Raw genomic sequence first — 22,373 nt, 5'->3', positions numbered from 1 at the left:
TAAAATTTAAAAGTTGATTACAAGGATGTGGAGAAATTAGAATCCTTATACATTGCTGGTAGGAATATTAGATGGTTCAGCCTCTGTGGTAAGCAGTTTGATGGTTCCTCAAAAAGTTAAACATATGGATGGGCACAGTGGCTCACACATGTAATCCCAGCACTTTGGAGGCCAAGGCGGGCAGATCACTTGAGCTCAGGAGTTCACAACCAGCCTGGGCAACATGACAAAACCTTGTCTCTACCAAAAATACAAAAATTCACCAGGCATGGTGGCACACACCTATGGTCCCAGCTACTTGGGAGGCTGAGAGGAAAATCGTTTGAGCCCAGGAGGTCAAGGCTACAGTGAGCTGACATCAAGCCACTGCACTTCAGCCTGGGCAACAGAGTGAGACCTTGTCTCAGAAAAATAAAAGGCCAGTCATGGTGGCTCATGCCTGTAATCCCAGCACTTTGGGAAGTCAAGACAGGTGGATCATCTGAGGACAGGAGTTCGAGACCAGCCTGGCCAACATGGTGAAACCCCATCTCTACTAAAAATACAAAAATTAGCTGGTCATGGTGGCAGGCATCTGCAATCCCAGCTATTTGGGAGGCTGAGGCAGAAGAGTTGCTAGAACCCGGGAAGTGGAGGTTGCAGTGAGTTGAGATCGTGCCACTGCACTCTGACCTGGGTGATAGAGCAAGACTCCACCTAAAAAAAAAAAAAAAAAAAAAAAAAAAAAAGGCCGGGTGCAGTGGCCCACGCCTGTCATCCTAGCACTTTGGGAGGCTGAGGCAGCTGGATCATGAGGTCAGGAGATAGAGACCATCCTGGCAAACACAGAGAAACCCTGACTCTACTAAAAATATACAAAAAACTAGCTGGGCGCGGTGGTGGGCGCCTGTAGTCCCAGCTACTCGGGAGGCTCAGGCAGGAGAATGGCGTAAACCTGGGAGGCGGAGCTTGCAGTGAGCTGAGATCCGGCCACTGCACTCCAGCCCGGGCAATAGAGCGAGACTCCGTATCAAAAAAAAAAAAAAAAAAAATTAGCTAGGCGTGGTGGCGGGCGCCTGTAGTTCCAGCTACTCAGGAGGCTGAGGCAGGAGAATGGCAAGAACCCGGGAGGCAGAGCTTGCAGTGAGCCGAGATCGCGCCACTGCACTCTAGCCTGGGCAACAGAGTGAGACTCTGTCTCAAAAAAAAAAAAAAAAGTAACTTATTTTCTGGCTGGAACCATGTAGGGTGTCATAGAGAAAAAGGAGAGGGCCAGGGTGCGGTGGCTCACACCTGTAATCCCAACACTTTGGGAGGCCGAGGTGGGCAAGTCACCTGAGGTCAGGAGTTCCAGACCAGCCTGACCAATATGACAAAACCTCGTCTCTACTAAAAATACAAAACAAATTAGCCGGGCGTGGTGCCAGGTGCCTGTGATCCCAGCTACTCAGGAGGCTGAGGCAGGAGAATTGCTTGAACGCAGGAGGGGGAGGTTGCATTGAGACGAGATCACGCCATTGCACTCCAGCATGGAAGACAGAGTGAGACCCCGTCTCAAAAAAAAAAAAGGAAAAAAAGAAGGAGGTTCCTGCTATGCCAGAAACCCTTAAAAAGCGAAGGAATTTCCCAGAGTTGAAGATCAAAGGCCTGAGAAAGAAGTTTGCCCAAAAGATGCTTCAAAAGGCAAGGAGGAAACTTATCTATGAAAAAGTGAGCCGGGCGCGGTGGCTCACGCCTGTAATCCCAGCACTTTGGGAGGCCGAGACGGGTGGATCATGAGGTCAGGAGATCGAGACCATCCTGGCTAACACGGTGAAACCCCGTCTCTACTAAAAACACACAAAAAAATTAGCCGGGCGTGGTGGCGGGCGCCTGTAGTCCCAGCTAGCTACTCAGGAGGCTGAGGCAGGAGAATGGCGTAAACCCGGAGGCGGAGCTTGCAGTGAGCCGAGATCGCGCCACTGCACTCCACCCTGGGCGACAGAGTGAGACTCCGTCTCAAAAAAAAAAAAAGAAAAAGTGAAACACTACCACAAGGAATATAGGCAGGTATACAGAACTGAAATTCAAACGGCTAGGACGGCCAGAAAAGCTGGCAACTTCTATGTATCTGCAAAACCCAAATTGACATTTGTCATCGGGATCAGAGATATCAATGGTGTGAGCCCAAAGGTCCAAAAGGTGTTGAAGCTTCTTCGCCTTTGTCAAATCTTCAATGGCTTCAATGAACATGCTGAGGATTATAGAACCATATATGGCATGGGGATACCCAAATCTGAAGTCAGTAAATGAACTAATCTATCAGCGTGGTTATGGCAAAATCAGTAAGAAGCGAATTACTTTTTTTTTTTTTTTTTTTGAGACGGCGTCTCGCTCTGTCGCCCAGGCTGGAGTGCAGTGGCCGGATCTCAGCTCACTGCAAGCTCCGCCTCCCGGGTTCACGCCATTCTGCCTCAGCCTCCCGAGTAGCTGGGACTACAGGCGCCGCCACCTCGCCCGGCTAGTTTTTTGTATTTTTAGTAGAGACGGGGTTTCACCGTGTTAGCCAGGATGGTCTCGATCTCCTGACCTCGTGATCCGCCCGTCTCGGCCTCCCAAAGTGCTGGGCTTACAGGCTTGAGCCACCGCGCCCAGCCAGAAGCGAATTACTTTGACAGATGATACTGTGATTGCTTGATCTCTGGGTAAATATGGCATCACCTGCATGGAGGATCTGATTCTTGAGATCTATACTGTTGGAAAATGCTTCAAAGAAACAAATAACTTCCTGTGGCCCTCGAAATTATCCTCTCCACATGGTGGAATAAAGAAAAAGACTACCCATTTTGTAGAAAGTGGACATGCTGGCAACAGGGAGGACCAGATCAACAGACTTCTTAGAAGAATGAACTAAGGTGTCTACCATGATTGTTTTTGTAATCTAAGCACTTAAACAGTACCTGCTCTCGAATTGGAGAGAAAAAAAGAAAGTTAAACATGGAATTACCAAATGATCCAGCAATTCTGCTCCTAGGGATACACCCAAAAGAATTTAAATCAGGTGTCCAGCCTGGGTGGGGTGGCTCATGCCTGTAATCCCAGCATTTTGGGAGGCCAAAGCGGGAGGATTGCATGAGCCCAGGAGTTCATGGGCAACCAGTCTGGGCAACATGGTAAAACCCTGTGACTACAAAAAATACAAAAATGGGCTAGGTGTGGTGGCTAACGCCTGTAATCCTAGCACTTTGGGAGTCGAGGCTGGTAGATCACCTGAGGTCAAGAGTTAAGACCAACCTGGCCAACAAGGTGAAACCCCATCTCTACTAAAAACTACAAAACTTAGCTGGGTGTGGTGGCTCATGCCTATAATCCCAGCATTTTGGGAGGCCAAAGTGGGTGAATCACCTGAGGTCAGGAGTTTGAGACCAGCCTGACCAACAGGGAGAAACCCTGTCTCTACTGAAAATACAAAATTAGCTAGGCTTGGTGGTACATGCCGGTAATCCCAGCTACTCGGGAGGCTGAGGCAGGAAAATCGCTTGAACCCAGGAAGCGGAGGTTGTGGCGAGCCAAGATCATGCCATTGCACTCCAGCCTGGGCAACAAGAGCAAAACTCTCTCTCAAAAAAAAAAAAAAAAAAAAGATTAACTGTGCATGGTGGCTCATGCCCGTAATCCCAGCACTTTGGGAGGCTGAGGCGGGTGGATCATGAGGTCAGGAGATCAAGACCATCCTAGCCAACATGGTGAAACCCCCTCTCTACTAAAAATACAAAAATTAGCTAGGCATGGTGGCATGTGCCTGTAGTCCCAGCTACCCATGAGGCTGAGGCAGAAGAATCACTTGAACCCAGGAAGAAGAGGTTGCAGTGAGTCAAGATCATGCCACTGCACTCTAGCCTGGGTGACAGAGCGAGACTCTGTCTCAAAAAAAAAAAAAAAAAAAAAAAAAAAAATTAGCCAGGTGTGGTGGCACACGCCTGTAATCCCAGCTACTTGGAATGCTGAGGTGGGAGGAGGTTGAGGCTGCAATGAGCCATGATTGTGCAACTACATTCCAGCCTGGGTAACAGAGCAAGACCCTGTTTCCAAAAAAAAAAAAAAAGGAAAAGAAAACAGTTGTCCAAATTCTTGTACACGAGTGTTCATATCAGCACTTTTTACAATAGCCAAAAAGATGGAAACAACACAAATGTTCATCAGCAAACGCGTGGTGAACAATTGTGATATACCCATATAATCAAATATTATTCGATAAACAATTGTGATAGACCCATATAATCAAATATTATTCGACCATAAAAAAGGATGAAACACTGATATATGTTACAATATTTTGAGGATGAACATCAAAATGTTTTGCTAAGTGAAGGAAAGCCAGAAACAGAACACATATTATATGATTACACATGTGTGGAATATTCAGAATAGGTAAACCCACAGAGAACAAGAGCAGATTTGTGGTTGCCAGTGGCTGTTGGCGGGGGGTGGGGGGGCGGGAATGAGAAAATGGGGAAATGGGGAGTAACGTCATGGGTATGGAGTTTTATTTTGGGGTAATAAAAAAGTTTTGAAGGCCCAGCACAGTGGCTCACGCCTGTAATCCCAGCACTTTGGGAGGCTGGGGCAGGTGGATCACCTGAGGTCAGGAGTTCAAGACCAGCCTGGCCAACATGGTGAAACCCTATCTCTATTAAAAATACAAAAATTAGCCAGGTGTGGTAGTGGGCACCTGTAATCCCAGCTACTCGGGAGGCTGAGGCAGGAGAATCACTTGAACCCAGGAGGCGGAGGTTACAGTGAGCCAAGATCGCGCCATTGCACTCCAGCCTGGGCAATAAGAGCGAAACTCTGTCTCAAAAATAAATAAATAAATAAATAAATAAATAAATAAATAAATAAATAAAATAAAGTGTTTAGGCAGGGTATGGTGGCACCCTGGGAGGCTAAGGCAGCAGGATCACTTTAGCCAAGGAGTTTGAGACCAACCTGGGCATCATAGGGAGACCCCATCACTTCAAAAAATAAAAAGTTAGCTGAATGTGGTGGTACATGCCTGTAGTCCCAATTACTCAGGAGGCTGAGACAAGATGACCATTTGAGCCCAAAAGTTCAAGGTTGCAGTGAGCCGTGATCATACCACTGCACTCCAGCCTGGACCGCAACTCAAAAAAAAAAAGGTGAATTTTATGTTGTATGAATTTCAATTTTTTAAAAATAATTGGGGAGGCCGAGACGGGCGCATCACGAGGTCAGGAGATCAAGACCATCCTGGCTAATCCGGTGAAACCCCGTCTCTACTAAAAAATACAAAAAACTAGCCGGGTGAGGTGGCGGCGCCTGTAGTCCCAGCTACTGGGGAGGCTGAGGCAGGAGACTGGCGTAAACCTGGGAGGCGGAGCTTGCAGTAAGCTGAGATCTGGCCACTGCACTCCAGCCTGGGCGACAGAGCAAGACTCCGTCTCAAAAAAAAGAAAAGAATAAAAAATAATTGTACACTTTTCTGCATGTAAGTAATACTTAAGTTTGGAAAACTTTGCTGTAGTAGAAAGAGCATGAGATTTGCCAAGCATTGTGCTGGCTATTAAACATATCTAATCTCATAATATACATTAAGCACAGCCATTGTGGGGGTGGCAGACAGTATGACCCAAATAAATATTAGTCCCCTTGCACAACTCAAAGCTTTCATACTCTGAAATTTTCCATATCCCTGAGGCCCTGATTTCTTTCTTTCCGTTTTTTGTTTTTGTTTTTGTTTTTTTTGAGACAGAGTTTCGTTCTTGTTGCCCAGGCTGGGTTGCAATGACGTGATCTCGGCTCACCGCAGCCTCCGCCTCTCAGGTTCAAGCGATTCTCCTGCCTCAGCCTCCTGAGTAGCTGGGATTACAGGCATGCACCACCACGCCAGGCTAATTTTGTATTTTTAGTAGAGACGGGGTTTCTCCATGTTGGTCAGGCTGGTCTCGAACTCCCGACCTCAGGTGATCCACCCGCCTTGGCTTCCCACAGTGCTGGGATTACAGGCATGAGCCACCACGCCTGGCTCCTTTTTTTTTTCGTTGTTGTTGAGATGGAGTCTTGCTCTGTTGCCCAGGCTGGAGTGCAGTGGCGTGATCTCGGCTTACTCCAACCTCTGTCTTCCCAGGTTCAAGCGATTCTCCTGCTTCAGCCTCCCAAGTAGCTGGGACTACAGGCATGTGGCACCACACCCAGTTAATTTTTGTATTTTTAGTAGAGACAGGGTTTCACCATGTTTGTCAGGCTGGTCTCAAACCCCTGACCTTGTAATCCACCCACCTAGGCCTCCCATAGTGCTGGAATTACAGGTGTGAGCCACTGAGCCCAGCCTCCTTTTTTTTTTTTTTTTTTTTTTTTTTTTGAGACAGTCTTACTCTGTCACCCAGGCTGGAGTCCAGTGGTGAGATCTCAGCTTATCGCAACTCCCATCTCCCGGGTTCAAGCGATTCCAAAGTGCTGGGATTAGAGGCGTGAGCCACCGCGTCTGGCCTCTTACACTCCCAATGAACCCCACAGCTTGTAGCACATTGCTTTGTGTGGTAAGTGTCTCTATTCGTGGTCCTAGCAGGAAATGAATAGCACAGTCAAATTAGGATAATTTGGGGAAGAGTTTAATAAAATGATAATTACGAAGAAGTAGGCAGGGTGTAGGGAAATCAGAAAGCATAGTGCAGTGCCTTAGTACCCACAGCTCTGTTGTGATCACCTCCAAGCTCAAAAAGATGAGGACGGAGCAGTCGTGTAAAGAGGACTGTCTCAATAAAAACTATGACTTTCATTGATACCGTCCATTTGGGACAACTTCCTGAAGCAGAAAGCAGGGTGGAGACTGAATTCAAGGGAAAATATAAGATGTCTGGTACAGCATACAACAGCATTGATTCAGAGGAGGGTGGGAGTACTGAGCCCAGGAGAGGGAGAAGGAATGTAAAGCCTGCGAGAGGCTGCTCAGCAATTTTCTGGTCCCTTAGCCTACAGGATTAGCAGCTTCCTAACAGGCAATTATCTCTCTGGACCTGTTTCTTCTATCTATAAGTTGATGGAATTAGTCTAATGATATCTAAGGTCCCTACTATGTGCACAGCTACTGTGACAAGGTCCTTAGCTGCATGATCTTTAATTCTGACAAAGGTTACTATCACAAATATTTTAACATTTTTACTCTCGTGGTTACAAATCAACAATCTCTGGCACAATTACAACCAACCTTTCAGTATTTACAGAGCAGTTATTTGCCCTTCTTAGCAACTGGCCAATCAACAACTCAACTTTATAGTAAGTTACAGAATTTATTCTGTACACTGTATTCTGTACAATGTATTCCATACATTAATGTATTTTGTGGTAAAATAGTAACTTTTAACTTTGGATGGTTAAACTAGAAGAGCTGAGATTCAACCCACGTAAGCGGCTGCAGAGCAGCTACCCTTAACAGCTCTCTCTCGGGATTCTAACATTCCCTTCTGTGACGGAGAGACCGCAGGCTGGGACACGCATCCCGGGACGGATCCACAGCTGGGTGCAGAAGGCTGCGCCCGGCGGGCCGGAAGCCGGGCGGTGGCGTGCAGGAGCCCCGCCTTCCCGGGCTGGATTCGGGCGGGGGCGGGGGGGGGGCGGGGAAGGGGCGGGGCCTAAGGCAGCGGGAATCCCGACCCCGCCCCTTTCCCCACCCCTCCATTTCTCGCCATGGCCCCTGCACTGCTCCTGGTCCCTGCTGCCCTCGCCTCTTTCATCCTGGCCTTTGGCACCGGAGTGGAGTTCGTGCGCTTTACCTCCCTTCGGCCACTTCTTGGAGGGATCCCGGAGTCTGGTGGTCCGGGTGAGCGGGAGGGATCGAGGATGAACTGGGAGTAGGAAGGTGGAGCCGTAGGAGAAGGATCGAGGGCGGGGCTTGGAAACAAATGACAGGGGAAGTCCAAGAGAGGGAACTCGAATCTTGAAAGCGGCCGAGAAGCTACAGGGGAGGGAGACCTGAGCTCTAAATTAGGAACTCAAGGATTACAGTTTTGGAGAGGCGGGAGAGTGAGGACTGAGGGAGCCGAAAAGGGCGATAACCAGAGTATTCTAAGTACAATGTTTTGTAGAGAGGACTGTTGAGAGTGTTAAAAAGAAGGAGCATTTGGAGAACCGAAATAAGAGGGGCAATCCAGCGGTGGCCTCTCCAGCCATGCTTTTTGCAACTGCCTAACATGCATTGTTCTATAAATCCTCTCCCCTAGGTTTGCAGGAGGCCTAGGGAAGAGGGCAGAAACTAGGAATGGAAAAGTGAGATGGGCACAGCCTAGAGAGGAAGCATTAAGGCTCTTGAAAGCAGTAGGGACATGGCCTGGGGCTCCAAAAGGACATGAGGATGGGGGAAACATTTGCCACCTTTTCCATCTTTTGTCTCTTTCTCCCTCAACTTCCTGTAGATGCCCGCCAGGGATGGCTGGCTGCCCTGCAGGACCGCAGCATCCTTGTCCCCCTGGCATGGGATCTGGGACTCCTGCTTCTATTTGTTGGGCAGCACAGCCTCATGGCAGCTGAAAGAGTGAAGGCATGGACATCCCGGTACTTTGGGGTCCTTCAGAGGTCACTGTATGTGGCCTGCACTGCCCTGGCCTTGCAGGTATGAGGCCCTGGCCTTGCAGGTATGAAGTCCCTAAGGGAGACCAAGTGTGGGAGGGGTGCCCCAGATTGGAGGGGCAAAATATGGGTTCAGGAGGAGAACTGAGGAACTAATCTCAGCTTCCATTCCTCTACAGCACATACCCTAGTTTTTATCAAGAAGGGTGTACCTGTCCTTGCCCAAGCACAATACGTGCATTCTCACCTTTGCAACTTTGTTCATGTCCTGCTTGAGATCCCTTCCTTCTCTTCAGTCCTACCCTTTCTTCAAAACCACTTCCCTAGGTCTGAAGAGGCCTTGTCTGTCTTCTCATTGGGTGGTTGGCATAGGCTACTACTTTGTGTAGCTATCAGGTCACCCCATCTGTTCTGTAAATTCTCAGGGTGGAGACAGGCCATCCTTACATCTTTGGGACCTCACCCAGCATGCACCCTCCACATGGTGAATATTTAGTAGTGATGCTTAGGAGAGAGGTGGGGGAGAGTTGCAGGCTAGCCTGTGGTGGGGGCAGCTCTGGGTCCAGGTCTCCCAAGGTCGGGCAGGGTAGGCCACTGGGATACGACCCCTTATCCTTCCACAGCTGGTGATGCGGTACTGGGAGCCCGTACCCCGAGGCCCCGTGTTGTGGGAGGCTCAGGCTGAGCCATGGGCCACCTGGGTGCCCCTCCTGTGCTTTGTGCTCCATGTCATCTCCTGGCTTCTCATCTTCAGCATCCTTCTCGTCTTTGACTATGCTGAGCTCATGGGCCTCAAACAGGTGAGGCTCTGAGATCCCTACCTACGATCTCTGACCCGTTTTAGAACTACTCTTTCCCTTTCAAGGGTTTCCTTCCTCTCATGCTCTTCTACTGTCTCCTTGCTTCTCCCTCATGACCCTTCCCTCAGAAGGACAGCAACCATGGGCCTCCTGGGCCTGGGGAAGGTACATGGATCATAAGTCAGGATCAGGGATCCAAGTCTCAGAAGAGGGGTTCCTGGATCTGAGTTCTAGAAGGGTGGTGCCTGGAAGAGGAGGAAAGAAGCGCCTAAGCTGAGAAAAGGGCTTGACTCAATTTCTAAACTCTTCTCCCTCTCTTAGGTATACTACCATGTGCTGGGGCTGGGCGAGCCTCTGGCCCTGAAGTCTCCCCGGGCTCTCAGACTCTTCTCTCACCTGCGCCACCCAGTGTGTGTGGAGCTGCTGACAGTGCTGTGGGTGGTGCCTACCCTGGGCATGGACCGTCTCCTCCTTGCTCTCCTCCTTACCCTCTACCTGGGCCTGGCTCATGGGCTTGATCAGCAAGACCTCCGCTACCTCCGGGCCCAACTACAAAGAAAACTCCACCTGCTCTCTCGGCCCCAGGATGGGGAGGCAGAGTGAGGAGCTCACTCTGGGTACAAGCTCTGTTCTTCCTCTCCCCCTGAATTCTAAATCCTTAACGTCCAGGCCATGGCTGCTTCACGCCAGAGGCCCAAATTCATAGACTGAAGGAGTTGCCCCTTCCACTACTTGAGACTTTATTCTCTGGGTCCAGCTCCACACCCTAAATTCTGAGTTTCAGCCACTGAACTCCAAGGTCCACTTCTCACTAGCAAGGAAGAGCGGGGTATGGAACTCATCTGTCCCCTCACTGTTTAGGGCATGACACTTTCGCCCTCAACAGCCTCCTGAGAAGGAAAGGATCTGCCCTGACCACTCCCTGGCACTGTTACTTGCCTCTGTGCCTCAGGGGTCCCCTTCTCCACCTCTGGCTTCCACTCCAAGAAGCTGGACCAGGGTCTGCAAGTTCAACCGTCATAGCTGTCCCTCCAGGCCCCACACCTTGCCTCACCACTCCCGGCCCTAGTCTCTGCACCTCCTTAGGCCCTGCCTCTGTGCTTACACCCCAACCTAGTCAAGGGTATTCTCCTGCTCTTAACTCGATGACTTGGGACTCCCTGCTCTCCCGAGGAAGATGCTCTGCAGGAAAATAAAAGTCAGCCTGATTTTTCTACAGATGGCATGCAGTCTGTCAGTGTCTCCCAAGCTGCAGGGCTGAGTTTGGAAAGGAAAGCCAGAGGGAGCCTGGGAGCGCCGAACTGGAGTCTGGGCAGCCACCACGCCCTCTGGCAACCGCTGGGCTTCGGCCATCCCCCGCAGACCCGCCCCCACTTTGCCAGAGCGGCCGGGTCCCCATTCCCATTCCTTCAAATCCCCTTTTGCCCGGCAGCCGACCTGCAGACCCAAGGGAGACAGGTTGAAGCTAGAAAGAGTCGGGCAGCAGGCTCTGGTAGGGAAGCGAGCTTCCAAAACCTCTGGTTTCTGAGCTCCTCTCCTGCCGCCCACTCCACAAGGCCCCCCACAGCCTGGCGGCTGCCCTCGACCCCGCGAAAACAAAGGCCTGCAGAGGCTGGACCTCCAGACCCAGATGAGAAGGCAAAAGCGTAGCGAGGAGCTGCAGGAGATGGGAAGGGCGGGCCCGGCCCCGAGCAGCTGCCGCTTCCTCCCAAAGTCCCACGAGGGGCCTGAGTCACGGGCCACCGCCCTGGTCGGCGAGCTGGGGGAAGGGATCTGGACACCTGGGGTGTCCGGGCGGGAAGCTGGTGAGGGCCCCTAGGGACACAGCGGAGGACCAGGGGTTGGGACGAGAACAGGGCAGTCCCGGAGCGAGTCCCACGCGGGGTAGGAGGGAGCTAGGCCCCGCCCTCTCCTCGGACTCCGCCCTGCGCCCCCATCCCTCTCCTCATTGTCCTTAGACAAAGCGGTCGCCGCCCCCGCCCGGCCCCCTGGTCTCTGTCTCCGTTCCACCTCCTTTGCTGCCTCTTTCCCTCCTCCTCTCCTTCCCTCCTCCCCTCCCTCTAGTCTCCGGATCTCTCTCGGTCCTTCTCTCCTCCTCTTCCTCTCTCCGGACGCCCGGCTCCTCGGCACCCCCTCCCGCGGGGGTCCCGCGGCGTGTGAGTTGACTGAGGGGCTCAGACTTGGGGAGTGGGTGTCTCCTCGCTCCGGTCCTTGCTCCCATCCCTGGCCCGGATCTTGGCTGTCTCCTCTTTGTGCCGAGATTGTCAGTCTGTGCGGCCAGAGCGGGGTGGAGACTGCCGGCTCTGTCACGGCTCCATGAGAGCGGGGACGGGGCACAGGACTTGTAGGCGCCGGGGAGAAGAGACATGGAGCCGGCCCCCGGCACTCTGGGGTCGCGTGGCGCAGCCGGTGGGGGAGGCAGGCGGTGGTGACGGGACAGGGTGGGGGTGGACGCCAGGGTTCTGGGAACGCGCTGGCAGCCCTGACGCCCGGGTTCCGAAAGTCCCGGGGGTGAGTACTTCCCCCGAACCCGCCTCGGGGGCGGAGTGCGGGGCAGAGGGGTGGGGGCTGGGGAGAGGCGTGGCCCGAGCGGTGCTGGAAGGGGAGCCGGGACCTTTGGGGCCCGCGCTGAGACGCGCCGGGTTGCTGCCGCCGCGCTCCTTTCCCCTCTTCCCTGGTTTCCCTTCTCCCCTAGACCTCTTCGCTCTCCGCTCCTCCTTGCCTCCCCAACACCCCCCCAAGGTCCCGTTGCCTCCTGGTCCTTCCAGGGATTCCTGGTCCTTCCTTCCCACACTAGTCTCCCTGGGATATCGCTGAGGCAGTCTGGCCTGCACCCAGATTCCCCTCACCCCAGCCCCATTTCTCTCTTCTCCCTCACACCAACTTTCCTTTTCACCCTTCTCTCTATGTCTCACATCCTAGAGACTGTCTTTAATACGCATTAACCCCGACTGCCACATCTGGCTCCTGCCCTCATTGCCTCCAATCAGGACTCTTCCTCTCACATCACCCCCACCACCCCCAACTTGGGCTCACAACTTCTCTTCACTTTTTCCATTTCCCCAGTTCTCTGCCTTCCCTCTTTCCCTCTGTCCTCATACTTAGCCCCTCTGCCCTGCTTTGTGTCCCACCTCTCTCCCTCCACTTCCTCTCCTCCCACCCTCAGTCTCCCCCTGGGCCTCTCTGGAGCCTCTCCTTCCTGTTCTCTGCCCCCAGTGCTCCCTACCCTCACCTCAAGGCGACCATGGCCACCATCCCAGACTGGAAGCTACAGCTGCTAGCCAGGCGCCGGCAGGAGGAGGCGTCCGTTCGAGGCCGGGAGAAAGCAGAACGGGAGCGCCTGTCCCAGATGCCAGCCTGGAAGCGAGGGCTCCTGGAGCGCCGCCGGGCCAAGCTTGGGCTGTCCCCTGGGGAGCCTAGCCCTGTGCCAGGGACTGCAGAGGCTGGACCTCCAGACCCAGATGAGTCTGCGGTCCTTCTGGAGGCTATTGGGCCAGTGCACCAGAACCGATTTATCCGGCAGGAGCGGCAGCAGCAGCAGCAACAAAGGAGTGAAGAGCTGCTAGCAGAGAGAAAGCCTGTGCCTCTGGAGGCCCGGGAGCGGAGACCCAGCCCTGGGGAGATGCGGGATCAGAGCCCCAAGGGAAGAGAGTCAAGAGAAGAGAGACTAAGTCCCAGGGAGACCAGAGAGAGGAGACTGGGGATAGGGGGAGCCCAAGAGTCCAGCCTGAGGCCTCTGGAGGCTCGGGACTGGAGGCAAAGCCCAGGAGAGGTGGGAGACAGGAGCTCCCGACTGTCAGAGCCATGGAAATGGAGGCTGAGTCCTGGAGAAACTCCAGAGCGGAGTCTGAGACTAGCAGAGTCTCGAGAGCAAAGCCCCAGGAGAAAAGAGGTGGAAAGTAGACTGAGCCCAGGGGAATCTGCCTACCAGAAGTTGGGCCTGACAGAGGCCCATAAATGGAGACCTGACTCCAGAGAGTCTCAGGAACAGAGTTTGGTACAACTGGAGGCAACAGAGTGGAGGCTGAGGTCAGAAGAAGAAAGACAAGCCTACTCGGAAAAATGTGGGAGGAAAGAAGAGTGGCCAGTTCCAGGGGTGGCCCCGGAAGAGACTACAGAGCTGTCCGAGACCCTGACAAGGGAGGCCCAAGGCAGCAGTTCCACAGGAATGGAGGCAGCAGAGCAGAGGCCTGTGGAAGATGGCGAGGGGGGCATGAAGCCAGCAGAAGGGTGGAAATGGACCCTGAACTCCGGGAAGGCTCGAGAATGGACACCCAGGGACATAGAGGCTCAAACTCAGAAACCAGAACCTTCAGAGTCAGCAGAGAAGCGTCTGGAATCTCCTGGTGTGGAGGCTGGAGAAGGGGAGGCTGAGAAGGAGGAGGCGGGAGCTCAGGGCAGGCCTCTGAGAGCCCTGCAGAACTGCTGCTCTGTGCCCTCCCCCCTCCCACCAGAGGACGCTGGGACTGGAGGCCTGAGACAGCAGGAAGAGGAAGCAGTGGAACTCCAGCCCCCACCACCAGCCCCTCTATCTCCCCCACCCCCAGCCCCAACTGCCCCCCAACCTCCTGGGGATCCCCTCATGAGCCGCCTGTTCTATGGGGTGAAGGCAGGGCCAGGGGTGGGGGCCCCCCGCCGCAGTGGACACACCTTCACCGTCAACCCCCGGCGGTCTGTGCCCCCTGCGACCCCAGCCACCCCAACCTCTCCAGCCACAGCTGATGCTGCAGTCCCGGGAGCTGGGAAGAAGCGGTACCCAACTGCCGAGGAGATCTTGGTTCTGGGGGGCTACCTCCGTCTCAGCCGCAGCTGCCTTGCCAAGGGGTCCCCCGAAAGACACCACAAACAGGTAGGGAAGCAGCCAAGCCAGACTTCTTAGAAGCCCACTTGTCAATTCTCTTTGGACTCTGGTCTTTATCTCTTTTTTATACCCCTGTTTTCTTGTCTTCCTCTCTTCTTTCTTGTTAATTCCTGCCACCACCCTTCCTCGCTCTGCACATACACCCTTCCTTCTCAGAGCCCTCCTTTTCCATTTTGAGCCCAAAAGATCCTCCCCCAGCAAAGGCCGTCTCTGGGTGTGTCTCTTTCAGGGTGTGCCCGGCTGCTCATTCTCCCTTCCCTTGGGCTCTAAATTTCCAACCTCCTTTTCTTTCCTTCCTTTCCTGAGTGTGACCCGCCCCAGCCCATCCAGTGGGAGAGCCCAAACTGACAAGCTTGAATCAGTGAGGGCAGGGTCACGAGGGTGAAAGCACTTGCAGTTTTTCTGCGGAGAAGGGCTAGGGAGCCTGGGGTGGCGGAGGGGGTGCGTTTGTGTTCTAGGGAGAAACTGTAGGGAGAAGTGAATGGAGGAAGGTCCAGCTGCCCCATGGGAAAGAGGGCAGAGCTGAATAGGGACATCTTAGGATGGAGGGGAGAGGGGAGATGGAACTGGGCCGGCCAAAGAGCAGAGAGAAGGCTTTTGAACCCCGAGTCTGCCCCATGGGAGAGACACAGAGAGGCCATTTGAAGTGGGTGACCTCGGGGTTGCACACCCCCAGCTGGGCCACTGCTTCAGACAGTGCTCCCTTCTCTCTTGGGACAAGAAAAGCCTTCTCCTCTTCCAAAATACCCCCACCCCTCACTCCCCTGTCCTTCCTCCCTGGGTTTCCCCTCCCTCCTAAGAACTGGCTTTAGGGATCGGTTTTCCCCTCTCTTCCTGCCATCCTGGACTCTCCCTCCCCTTAGGGTAGCGAAAGAGAGAAGTGAATTTGGAGACAGTTTTGAGAGCAGGCACTGGCCAGGGAGCACAGTGGGAGTTCTGGACAGGGGTCGGGGCTCAGGCCAGCAGAGGGTCAGAGGTTAGACTTGCAACAAAGACCTGCAGGAAAGTGGGGGCAGCTAGGCTGACTCCCCCTGGCCCTGGCCTCGTTTCTTCCCTGTGCACACCCACCTGTTTCCAGCTTGAAAATCTCTGGGGAGAGAGAGGTCCCACACTCAGACATCTCAGACTTAGGAAGTCCCTCCAGGCACACACACCTCCCCAGAGCCTGGGAAGCCCAGTCTCATTCTCATCCCATGTGTGAATATCCTCAGATTTGATTTTTTTGTGTCCTCAGTATCAGTGGGGAACCACAGGGACTAAAGATACGGGTTAAGCCTGGGGTAGAGGGGGGTTCATTTGATTGCCCAATTCATCTTCACATGAAGCGTAAGTTCACACCCCTGAGCCAGTGGTGCTTGGGAACCTACCCTCAGCCCTCTGACTGCTACCATCCTGTTCCCCTCAGGGCTGGGCAGATGAAAAAAACAGAAGTCCGGAAATGCTACCCGGGTGAGGTATTCAGAAAAGTCACTTCCTACTGAGAGGCTTGTGCCTCTGGGGAAGAATGAGCAGAGGGAAGCATGAAGCTTTGGGGCCCAAAGCCCAGGGAGCATCCCAGGGGAGCCAGGAAGCAAGTGCAGGGCAGGACCCATGCTGGTGACCATACCTAGGCCAGAGAGCAGGGGAGCCGGAAGCAGATCGCCCAAACAGGAAGCCTGGGGTGGGGGCCGGAAGGCTGGTGGGGCTGAGTGGAGAACCCTGGGCCCTGGGCCTGCCAGAGCTGTGCTCAGGATGTGGTGAGAGAATAAGGAAGCAGCCGCTGCTTGGGTGGGGGTTGGGAAGAGGCAGCACAGAGTTCTTCTGACCCAGATGCCTCACCCTCCACCCTCTCCCCACTCTCAGCACCCTGCTCTTCAGGGACTGGGTGCCTTGTCCCAGCTCTGCTGCAACACACTGGCTCAGGAATAGGAGACAGGAGGACCCTGCCACCAACCCCCGCTTCACCTTCCCTAAATAACTCATTTGCACGCTAAGTCCATCAAACTTATCCCTGCCATCAGGAGAGAAATCCCAGCCCTGCCACTGGAGCCCAGGGGATGGCTGTGGCTGGTGCCCTAACCCAGAGGCCTCTTGGGCTGAGAGACCGGCCCCATTGTGACCTTATATAGCTGATGGGAGAGGAGCAAGTGAGTCACCCTCTCTCTCTCCTCCCCACTCCCATGCAGGCTGTGCATTCCTGAGAAGCCCAGTCAGAAGCCGGTTGGGGGGTGAGGAGAGAGGCAGGGTAGGGGGGAGATATAAACATAGACCGAGAGCAAATAAAATAAGTCCTTTTTCAGAGGAGATAATAAACTACAGAGGTTATTATTCCAAAAGAGGATATGAGAAGAAAACAAAAATGGGTTCCCAGAAATGTGGGTAAATCTGTCAGTAACAGAAACTAAGTGGTCACTTCTGAGAACTTGGGATATAAGCAGTCTGGCTGCTGTAACTAGATTCTACCAGCAGTTCCACAGACATGAACTAGGGGGTCAAATATGTACAGGCTGGACCACCCCCAGATTGTTTCTCCAGCATTGGTCCCCTGATGGCACCTCATCTGAGGTTTGAACAAACTCTAACCTCTTGCATTGTAGCAACTTCCAAGCTCCTTTTTTCTTTTTTCTTTTTTTTTTTTTCTGAGACAGTCTTGCTGTCTCTCAGGCTGAAGTTCAATGGTGAGATTTCGGCCCACTGCAATCTCCACCTTCCGGCTTCAAGTGATTCTCCATCTTCAGCCTCCTGAATATCTGGAACTACAGGCGCACACCACCAAGCCCAGCTAATTTTAGTATTTTTAGTAGAGGTGGGGTTTCACCATGTTGGCCAGGCTGGTCTCAAACTCCTGACCTCAAATAATCCACCTGTCTTGGCCTCCCAAAGTGCGGGGATTACAGGTGTGATCACCTGGCCCCAAGCTCCTTTCAACACCAGACACGAGTATAACAAATTAGTAAATTATCTAGGAAGTTAGAAGGTGGTAAGTGATTATGGAAAAAAAATAGAACAGTGGAACTTAGAGGGTCAGGAAGTAGGGGGAGTGAATATGGAGACTTCAAAATGGGGTGATCAGGAGGGTCAGAGCCATGGGGATATTTCGGGGGAGTGTTCTAGGCAGAAGGAATAGCTAGTACTGTTCTGGTCCTGAGGTGGGAGTGTGTGGAGGGACCAAGGCCAGTGTGGCTGGAGTGGAGGAAGAAGCCAGAGAGGCAAGGGGAGGGTGGCACATTGGGAGCACCCTGTAGGCTTTGGTCAGGCTCTGGGCACCTTGGGAGCAATCGAGTAGACTTTTTTTTTTGAGGTGGAGTCTCACTCTGTTGCCCAAGCTGTAGTGCAGTGGCGTGATCTCGGCTCACTGCAACCTCCGCCTCCCGGGTTCAAGTGATTCTCCTGCCTTGTCCTCCCGAGTAGCTGGGACTACAGGTGTACGCCATCATGCCCAGCTAATTTTTTTGTATTTTTAGTAGAGACGGGTTTCACCATGTTGACCAGGATGGTCTCAATCTCTTGACCTTGTGATCCGCCCGCCTTGGCCTCCCAAAATGCTGGGATTATAGGCATGAACCACCGCACCCAGCCTCGAGTAGACTTTTTGCTCCAAGTGAGATGGGGAGACAATGCAGGGTTCGGAGCCAACAAGGAGTAACATATACAGTTCCTGAGTTCCACCTTCCCATGGGGACCCAGGTGTCATATCTGATTTTTTTTTCTTTTTTAGAGACAGTGTCACTCTATTGCCCAGGCTTGTCTCCAACTCCTGGGCTCGAGAAATAATCCTGCCTCAGCCTCCCAAAGTGCTGGGATTACAGGCGTGAGCCACCGTGCCTGACTGATGTCATATCTGATGCAGCTCTTAGCAACCACCTGCCCAGTCACCCTTCTGGCTTCTCCCTTTTCATACCTCAGTCTGTTAGAGGACTCAGGGATGTTTGACTGGCCCCAAGTCTTCCCAAACAGATGCCAGGGAAGGCCTGAGTAGATCATTTGGACCTTTCCAAGTAGTTCACATGGAATCCTCCTGCTGTCTGCCTAATCCCTTTGGCTCCTAGACTTAATCCCACCCTGCCCCTTCCCCCTGAGCTTCTTAAGAGGGCAAAGGGGAAGGGTAGAAAGGCAGTGAGAACAGCTGGGACTCAGCCTGCTTTTGGCACAGTGTGATTTTTCTGTGCCCTGTCTGGTATTTTGTCTCTGTGCCTGTCCCTTTGAGCACACTGTGGACCCCCACCCCAGGTCTGTGTGGACTTTCCTTTCTGCCCTTGTCATCTCCCCCAACCTTTCAAGGTGTCAGCGGCTAATCTTTCCCCTGTGTGTTGTGGGAGTCTCTTGGTTCCTCTGGGCCTTTCTATTCATCTCCCAACTCTTCCCAGGCCCTAGACCCCCTTTGCTATGGATAGGAGAGGAATGAGGGGAGTGGGAGGGAACAGGTGCCCAGGGTCCTGGGTTTCGCATAGGACAGCAAGGGGTTGTGGGTATGAAAACCATGGTTTTGGTTGAGACTGGCTCCCCAGCCAGTTCTTTCCCCACTGGCCAGTCTGCTGGGCTCCTCTACGAAGTTTACTCTATTGCCTCCAAGGTGCCCAAAGACTGGGTTCTGATCACAAGACTAATCGCCATGTATTTTAATTTCTTTTTACCCCTCTGCCTCCCACACTCGAAAGAGCAGGAACCTTGGTCTTATGTTATTCACTTCTGCCTCCCAAGCCCCTGCCAACGTACAGGGCAAAGTCTGATGTTTTGAAATGATATGATCGAAGAGGGAAACTCTAGGATTGGAAAGCCAGTGTGTAAAGGAAAACTGGATCCCAGAGTGGATGGGAGAGAGTGAGGGGGGCGCCTAAGTCCAACCCCCACCCCCACCTTTCGCCCGCCTCACCCGCTCTCTTGCAGACTTCCCGCCCCCCGCCCCCGGTTTCTCCCCCTCAACCCCCCCGCAGGCCTCACCCCTGCTGACCTTGCCTCCTGCCCCCTTTTTCTCCCTCCTTAGCTTAAGATCTCCTTCAGCGAGACAGCCCTGGAGACCACGTACCAATACCCCTCCGAGAGTTCGGTACTGGAGGAGCTGGGCCCGGAGCCTGAGGTCCCCAGTGCCCCCAACCCCCCAGCAGCCCAACCCGACGACGAAGAGGATGAGGAAGAGCTGCTGCTGCTGCAGCCAGAGCTCCAGGGCGGCCTGCGCACCAAGGCCCTGATTGTGGGTAAGCGGAGGCTCCGCCGGCTCGAGGGCGCCCCCTGCTGTCAGAGCGGGCGCTGCGGTCCAGGAGAGAAGAGGGAGGATTGCATGTAGGCGCTTGGAAGGGGCATGGTGGTCCTGTGGTCCAACCTGCTCCTTCAATAGATGGGCAAACTGAGGTCCCGGGCAGTGAAGTACACATTGAGTCTTCAGGTTTCAAAACGAGAACTCTTCCTGAGTACTGTAATCTGGTCAAAACCACAGGGTGGGTCGACAGGCCTGAGTTGGAATTCCAGCTTGTCTCTTAATTGTGTGATCTCAGGGAAACCATCTGATCTCTGGCTTTAGTTGATTATTTATGAAATGAAGTTAATAATAACTACCTCCTGTGGCTCATGCCTGTAATCCCAGCACTTTGGGAAGCCAAGACGGGTGGATTGCTTGAGCCCAGGAGTTCAAGACCACCCTGGGCAACATGGCAAAATCCTGTCTCTACAAAAAAATACGAAAATTATCCAGGTGTGGGCCAGGCACGGTGGCTCACGCCTGTAATCCCAGCACTTTGAAACGCCGAGGCGGGCAGATCATGAAGTCAGGAGACTGAGACCATCCTGGCTAACACGGTGAAACTCCATCTCTACTAAAAATAAAAAAAAATTAGCCGGGTGTGGTGGTGGGCACCTGTAGTCCCAGCTACTTGGGAGGCTGAGGCAGGAGAATGGTGTGAACCTGGGAGGCGGAGCTTGCAGTGAGCCGAGATCAACCCACTGCACTCCAGCCTGGACAACAGAGCGAGACTCTGTCTCAAAAAAAAATAAATAAATAAAAATAAAAGAATTAGCCAGGTGTGGCAGTGCACAGCTGTGGTTCTAGCTACTTGGGAGGCTGAGGTGGGCGGATCATTTGACCTCAGAAGTTGGAGGCTGCAGGGAGCCGATATTGCACCACCCACTGCACTCCAGCCTGAGCAATAGAGGAAGACCCTGTCTCAAAAGAAACAAACAGGCCAGGCACGGTGGCTCACGCCTGTAATTCCAGCACTTTGGGAGGCTGAGGCAGGTGGATCACTCAAGGTCAGAAGTTCAAGACCGGCCTGGCCAACATAGTGAAAACCCATCTCTACTAAAAATACAAAAATTAGCTAGGCATGGAGGTAAACACCTGCAATCCCTGCTACTCGGGAGTCTGAGGCAGGAGAATCACTTGAAGCTGGGAAGCAGAGGTTGCAGTGAGCCAAGATGATGTCACTGCACTCCAGCCTGGGCTACAGAGTGAAATTCCGTCTCAAAAAAAACAGAAACCAAAAACTATCTCCTAGAGTTGTAGAAAAGATTAAGTAATTTATTTTATTTTATTTTATTTATTTATTTTGAGACAGCGTCTCCCTCTGTCGCCCAGACTGGAGTGCAGTGGCACAACCTCGGCTCACTGCAACCTCTGCCTCCCAAGTTCAAGCGATTCTTATGCCTCAGCCTCTCAAGTAGCTGGGATTACAGATGTGTACCATCACACCTGGCTAGTTTTTATATTTTTAGTACAGACAGGGTTTCCCCATGTTGGCCAGGCTGGTCTTAAAGTCCTGACCTCAAGTGATCCTCCCGCCTCAGCCTCCTAAATTGCTCAGATTACAGGGGCTCCAGTGAAGCACCAAGAGCCACAGCTGGATATCAAACTACTTAATCTCTCCTGGAGTTATGGTGACATTAAACAATTATGAGGATGCTTGGCACAGAATCTGAGCTAAATGAGTGATGGATGTGGTTACTGATGGTAACGTGCTTTAGATATGGAAAATATTATAGGACTTCCTGTATGCCAACTGCCCTTCAATTTGTGTGTCGGGGAAGGGTGGGCAGAAGGCAGAGGCTCTCACTCATTCTCTATCATTATTGCCCCTTCTCCCACAGATGAGTCCTGCCGGCGGTGACCATCTTCAACATAGGGATATACCTCCTTCCTTCTTATAACTGAAGATCCTGGATCCTGGAAGATTCAGGGCAGGCAGACCCTGATAATGAGCCTGGCAGGGAAGGGCAACAACCAACATCTTGTAACTTGCTTTCCCCACCCTGTTTCTGGGGGCAGAGCCAATTGCCCAATTTCTACCCTAATCCAAAGTCCCTGGTGTGGGTGGGGTTAAACGTGCTGGTACATCCTGGGTGATCCAAGAGTGAGCGCCAAGTGCTGAGAAGGAGCACAGAACTCCCTGGAGGGTGGAGATGGATCACCCCATGGCAGGGTATAGTCTCCTCACAGCCTTCCTCCCCACCATCCTGTGGGGACTCTTGGGATTTAAGCACTCATCTCTCTGGGAGGCCCAGACCCCACTCCATTTATAGGCACATCTCCTTCATTTCCTAGGTCACTGCCCCTTTGTTTACAGCTCCTGCCTCCTCCTTGACCACAGCCTGGTTTACAAATTCCACCAGCTCCCAGCCCCACCTGCCAAAGTCCCAGGTTTACAAGCCACGCTTACTTGCTGTGTCTGCGTGGAATTCTTTCCTCTGTCCCCTCCAGTCTTCTCATTGGAGTGACCTGAAGGTGTGGCTTCCTCCACTTTTTCTCAGTATTACTTTGCCTTAGTTTTCCCCAAGAGGGAAGGCTGGAAATCTTAACTCTGTACCCGTTGATAGTTATTTAATTGTTTCTCCTAGTGGTTCACGATTGAACTGAATTGAGATGGTGTCGGGTGGCTAAGGAGACCCCTCACCTCTCCTCCCCCATTGTGCCACCTTCATCAATTGCTTGTCTTGTTTTGTTTTGTTTTTTAACTTTCCATAATAAAATGGAGTTCTCTCCAACTCATCTGCTTCTCCTTCTTTAGGAAAAAAACAAAAAAACAAAAACGGGTATGTGAGGGGAGGCTCTGGTGGCTGGGGGAGAGGAGAATGATGGGGGATGAACCAGGAACTCGGCACTGACATGTCAAAAGGGGTCTGGGAAGCTGCGCATGGGTTTCACGCAGGACAAGCAGGTGACATGAGAAAGGGCAGTTGAAGTGTCCACTAGACTGGAAGTG

General features: G+C 52.7%; 2 protein-coding genes across 5 annotated transcripts; both read left to right on the top strand.

The window, feature by feature from the left end:
- Positions 1-7,449: 7,449 nt before the first annotated feature.
- On the top strand, positions 7,450-10,562 carry NRM (nurim). 4 transcript variants are annotated; one of them, XM_010368211.2, is made up of 4 exons: positions 7,450-7,798; positions 8,391-8,587; positions 9,168-9,344; positions 9,666-10,562. In XM_010368211.2, the coding sequence occupies exons 1-4, from the start codon at positions 7,666-7,668 to the stop codon at positions 9,945-9,947; spliced, it is 789 nt and encodes a 262-aa protein (XP_010366513.1). In that variant the 5' UTR covers positions 7,450-7,665; the 3' UTR covers positions 9,948-10,562. The 4 variants fall into 4 exon arrangements, 3 of the variants coding, with proteins under 3 accessions (XP_010366513.1, XP_010366515.1, XP_010366516.1); XR_004056776.1 differs by having other exon boundaries at positions 7,644-7,798; positions 8,391-8,609; XM_010368213.2 differs by lacking the exon at positions 9,168-9,344 and having other exon boundaries at positions 7,651-7,798.
- Positions 10,563-11,332: 770 nt separating this feature from the next.
- Positions 11,333-22,155, top strand: PPP1R18 (protein phosphatase 1 regulatory subunit 18). Its single transcript, XM_030928504.1, has 4 exons — positions 11,333-11,500; positions 12,561-14,193; positions 19,169-19,379; positions 21,262-22,155. Exons 2-4 carry the CDS (start codon positions 12,589-12,591, stop codon positions 21,279-21,281), a joined length of 1,836 nt encoding a protein of 611 aa, XP_030784364.1. The 5' UTR covers positions 11,333-11,500; positions 12,561-12,588; the 3' UTR covers positions 21,282-22,155.
- The last annotated feature ends 218 nt before the right edge of the window (positions 22,156-22,373 follow it).

This window comes from Rhinopithecus roxellana, chromosome 4 (genome assembly GCF_007565055.1).
Source record: "Rhinopithecus roxellana isolate Shanxi Qingling chromosome 4, ASM756505v1, whole genome shotgun sequence".
Classification (NCBI taxonomy): Eukaryota; Metazoa; Chordata; class Mammalia; order Primates; family Cercopithecidae; genus Rhinopithecus; species Rhinopithecus roxellana.
This window is presented reverse-complemented; position numbering and strand designations above follow the sequence as displayed.

Coding starts and splice junctions, on each gene's coding strand:
- NRM (XM_010368211.2), top strand. CDS start 7,666: ATGGCCCCTGCACTGCTCCTGGTCCCTGCTGCCCTCGCCTCTTTCATC. Junction 8,588..9,167: donor GCACTGCCCTGGCCTTGCAG/GTATGAGGCCCT, acceptor ATCCTTCCACAG/CTGGTGATGCGGTACTGGGA. Junction 9,345..9,665: donor AGCTCATGGGCCTCAAACAG/GTGAGGCTCTGA, acceptor TCCCTCTCTTAG/GTATACTACCATGTGCTGGG.
- PPP1R18 (XM_030928504.1), top strand. CDS start 12,589: ATGGCCACCATCCCAGACTGGAAGCTACAGCTGCTAGCCAGGCGCCGG. Junction 14,194..19,168: donor CCGAAAGACACCACAAACAG/GTAGGGAAGCAG, acceptor CTCCCTCCTTAG/CTTAAGATCTCCTTCAGCGA. Junction 19,380..21,261: donor CACCAAGGCCCTGATTGTGG/GTAAGCGGAGGC, acceptor CTTCTCCCACAG/ATGAGTCCTGCCGGCGGTGA.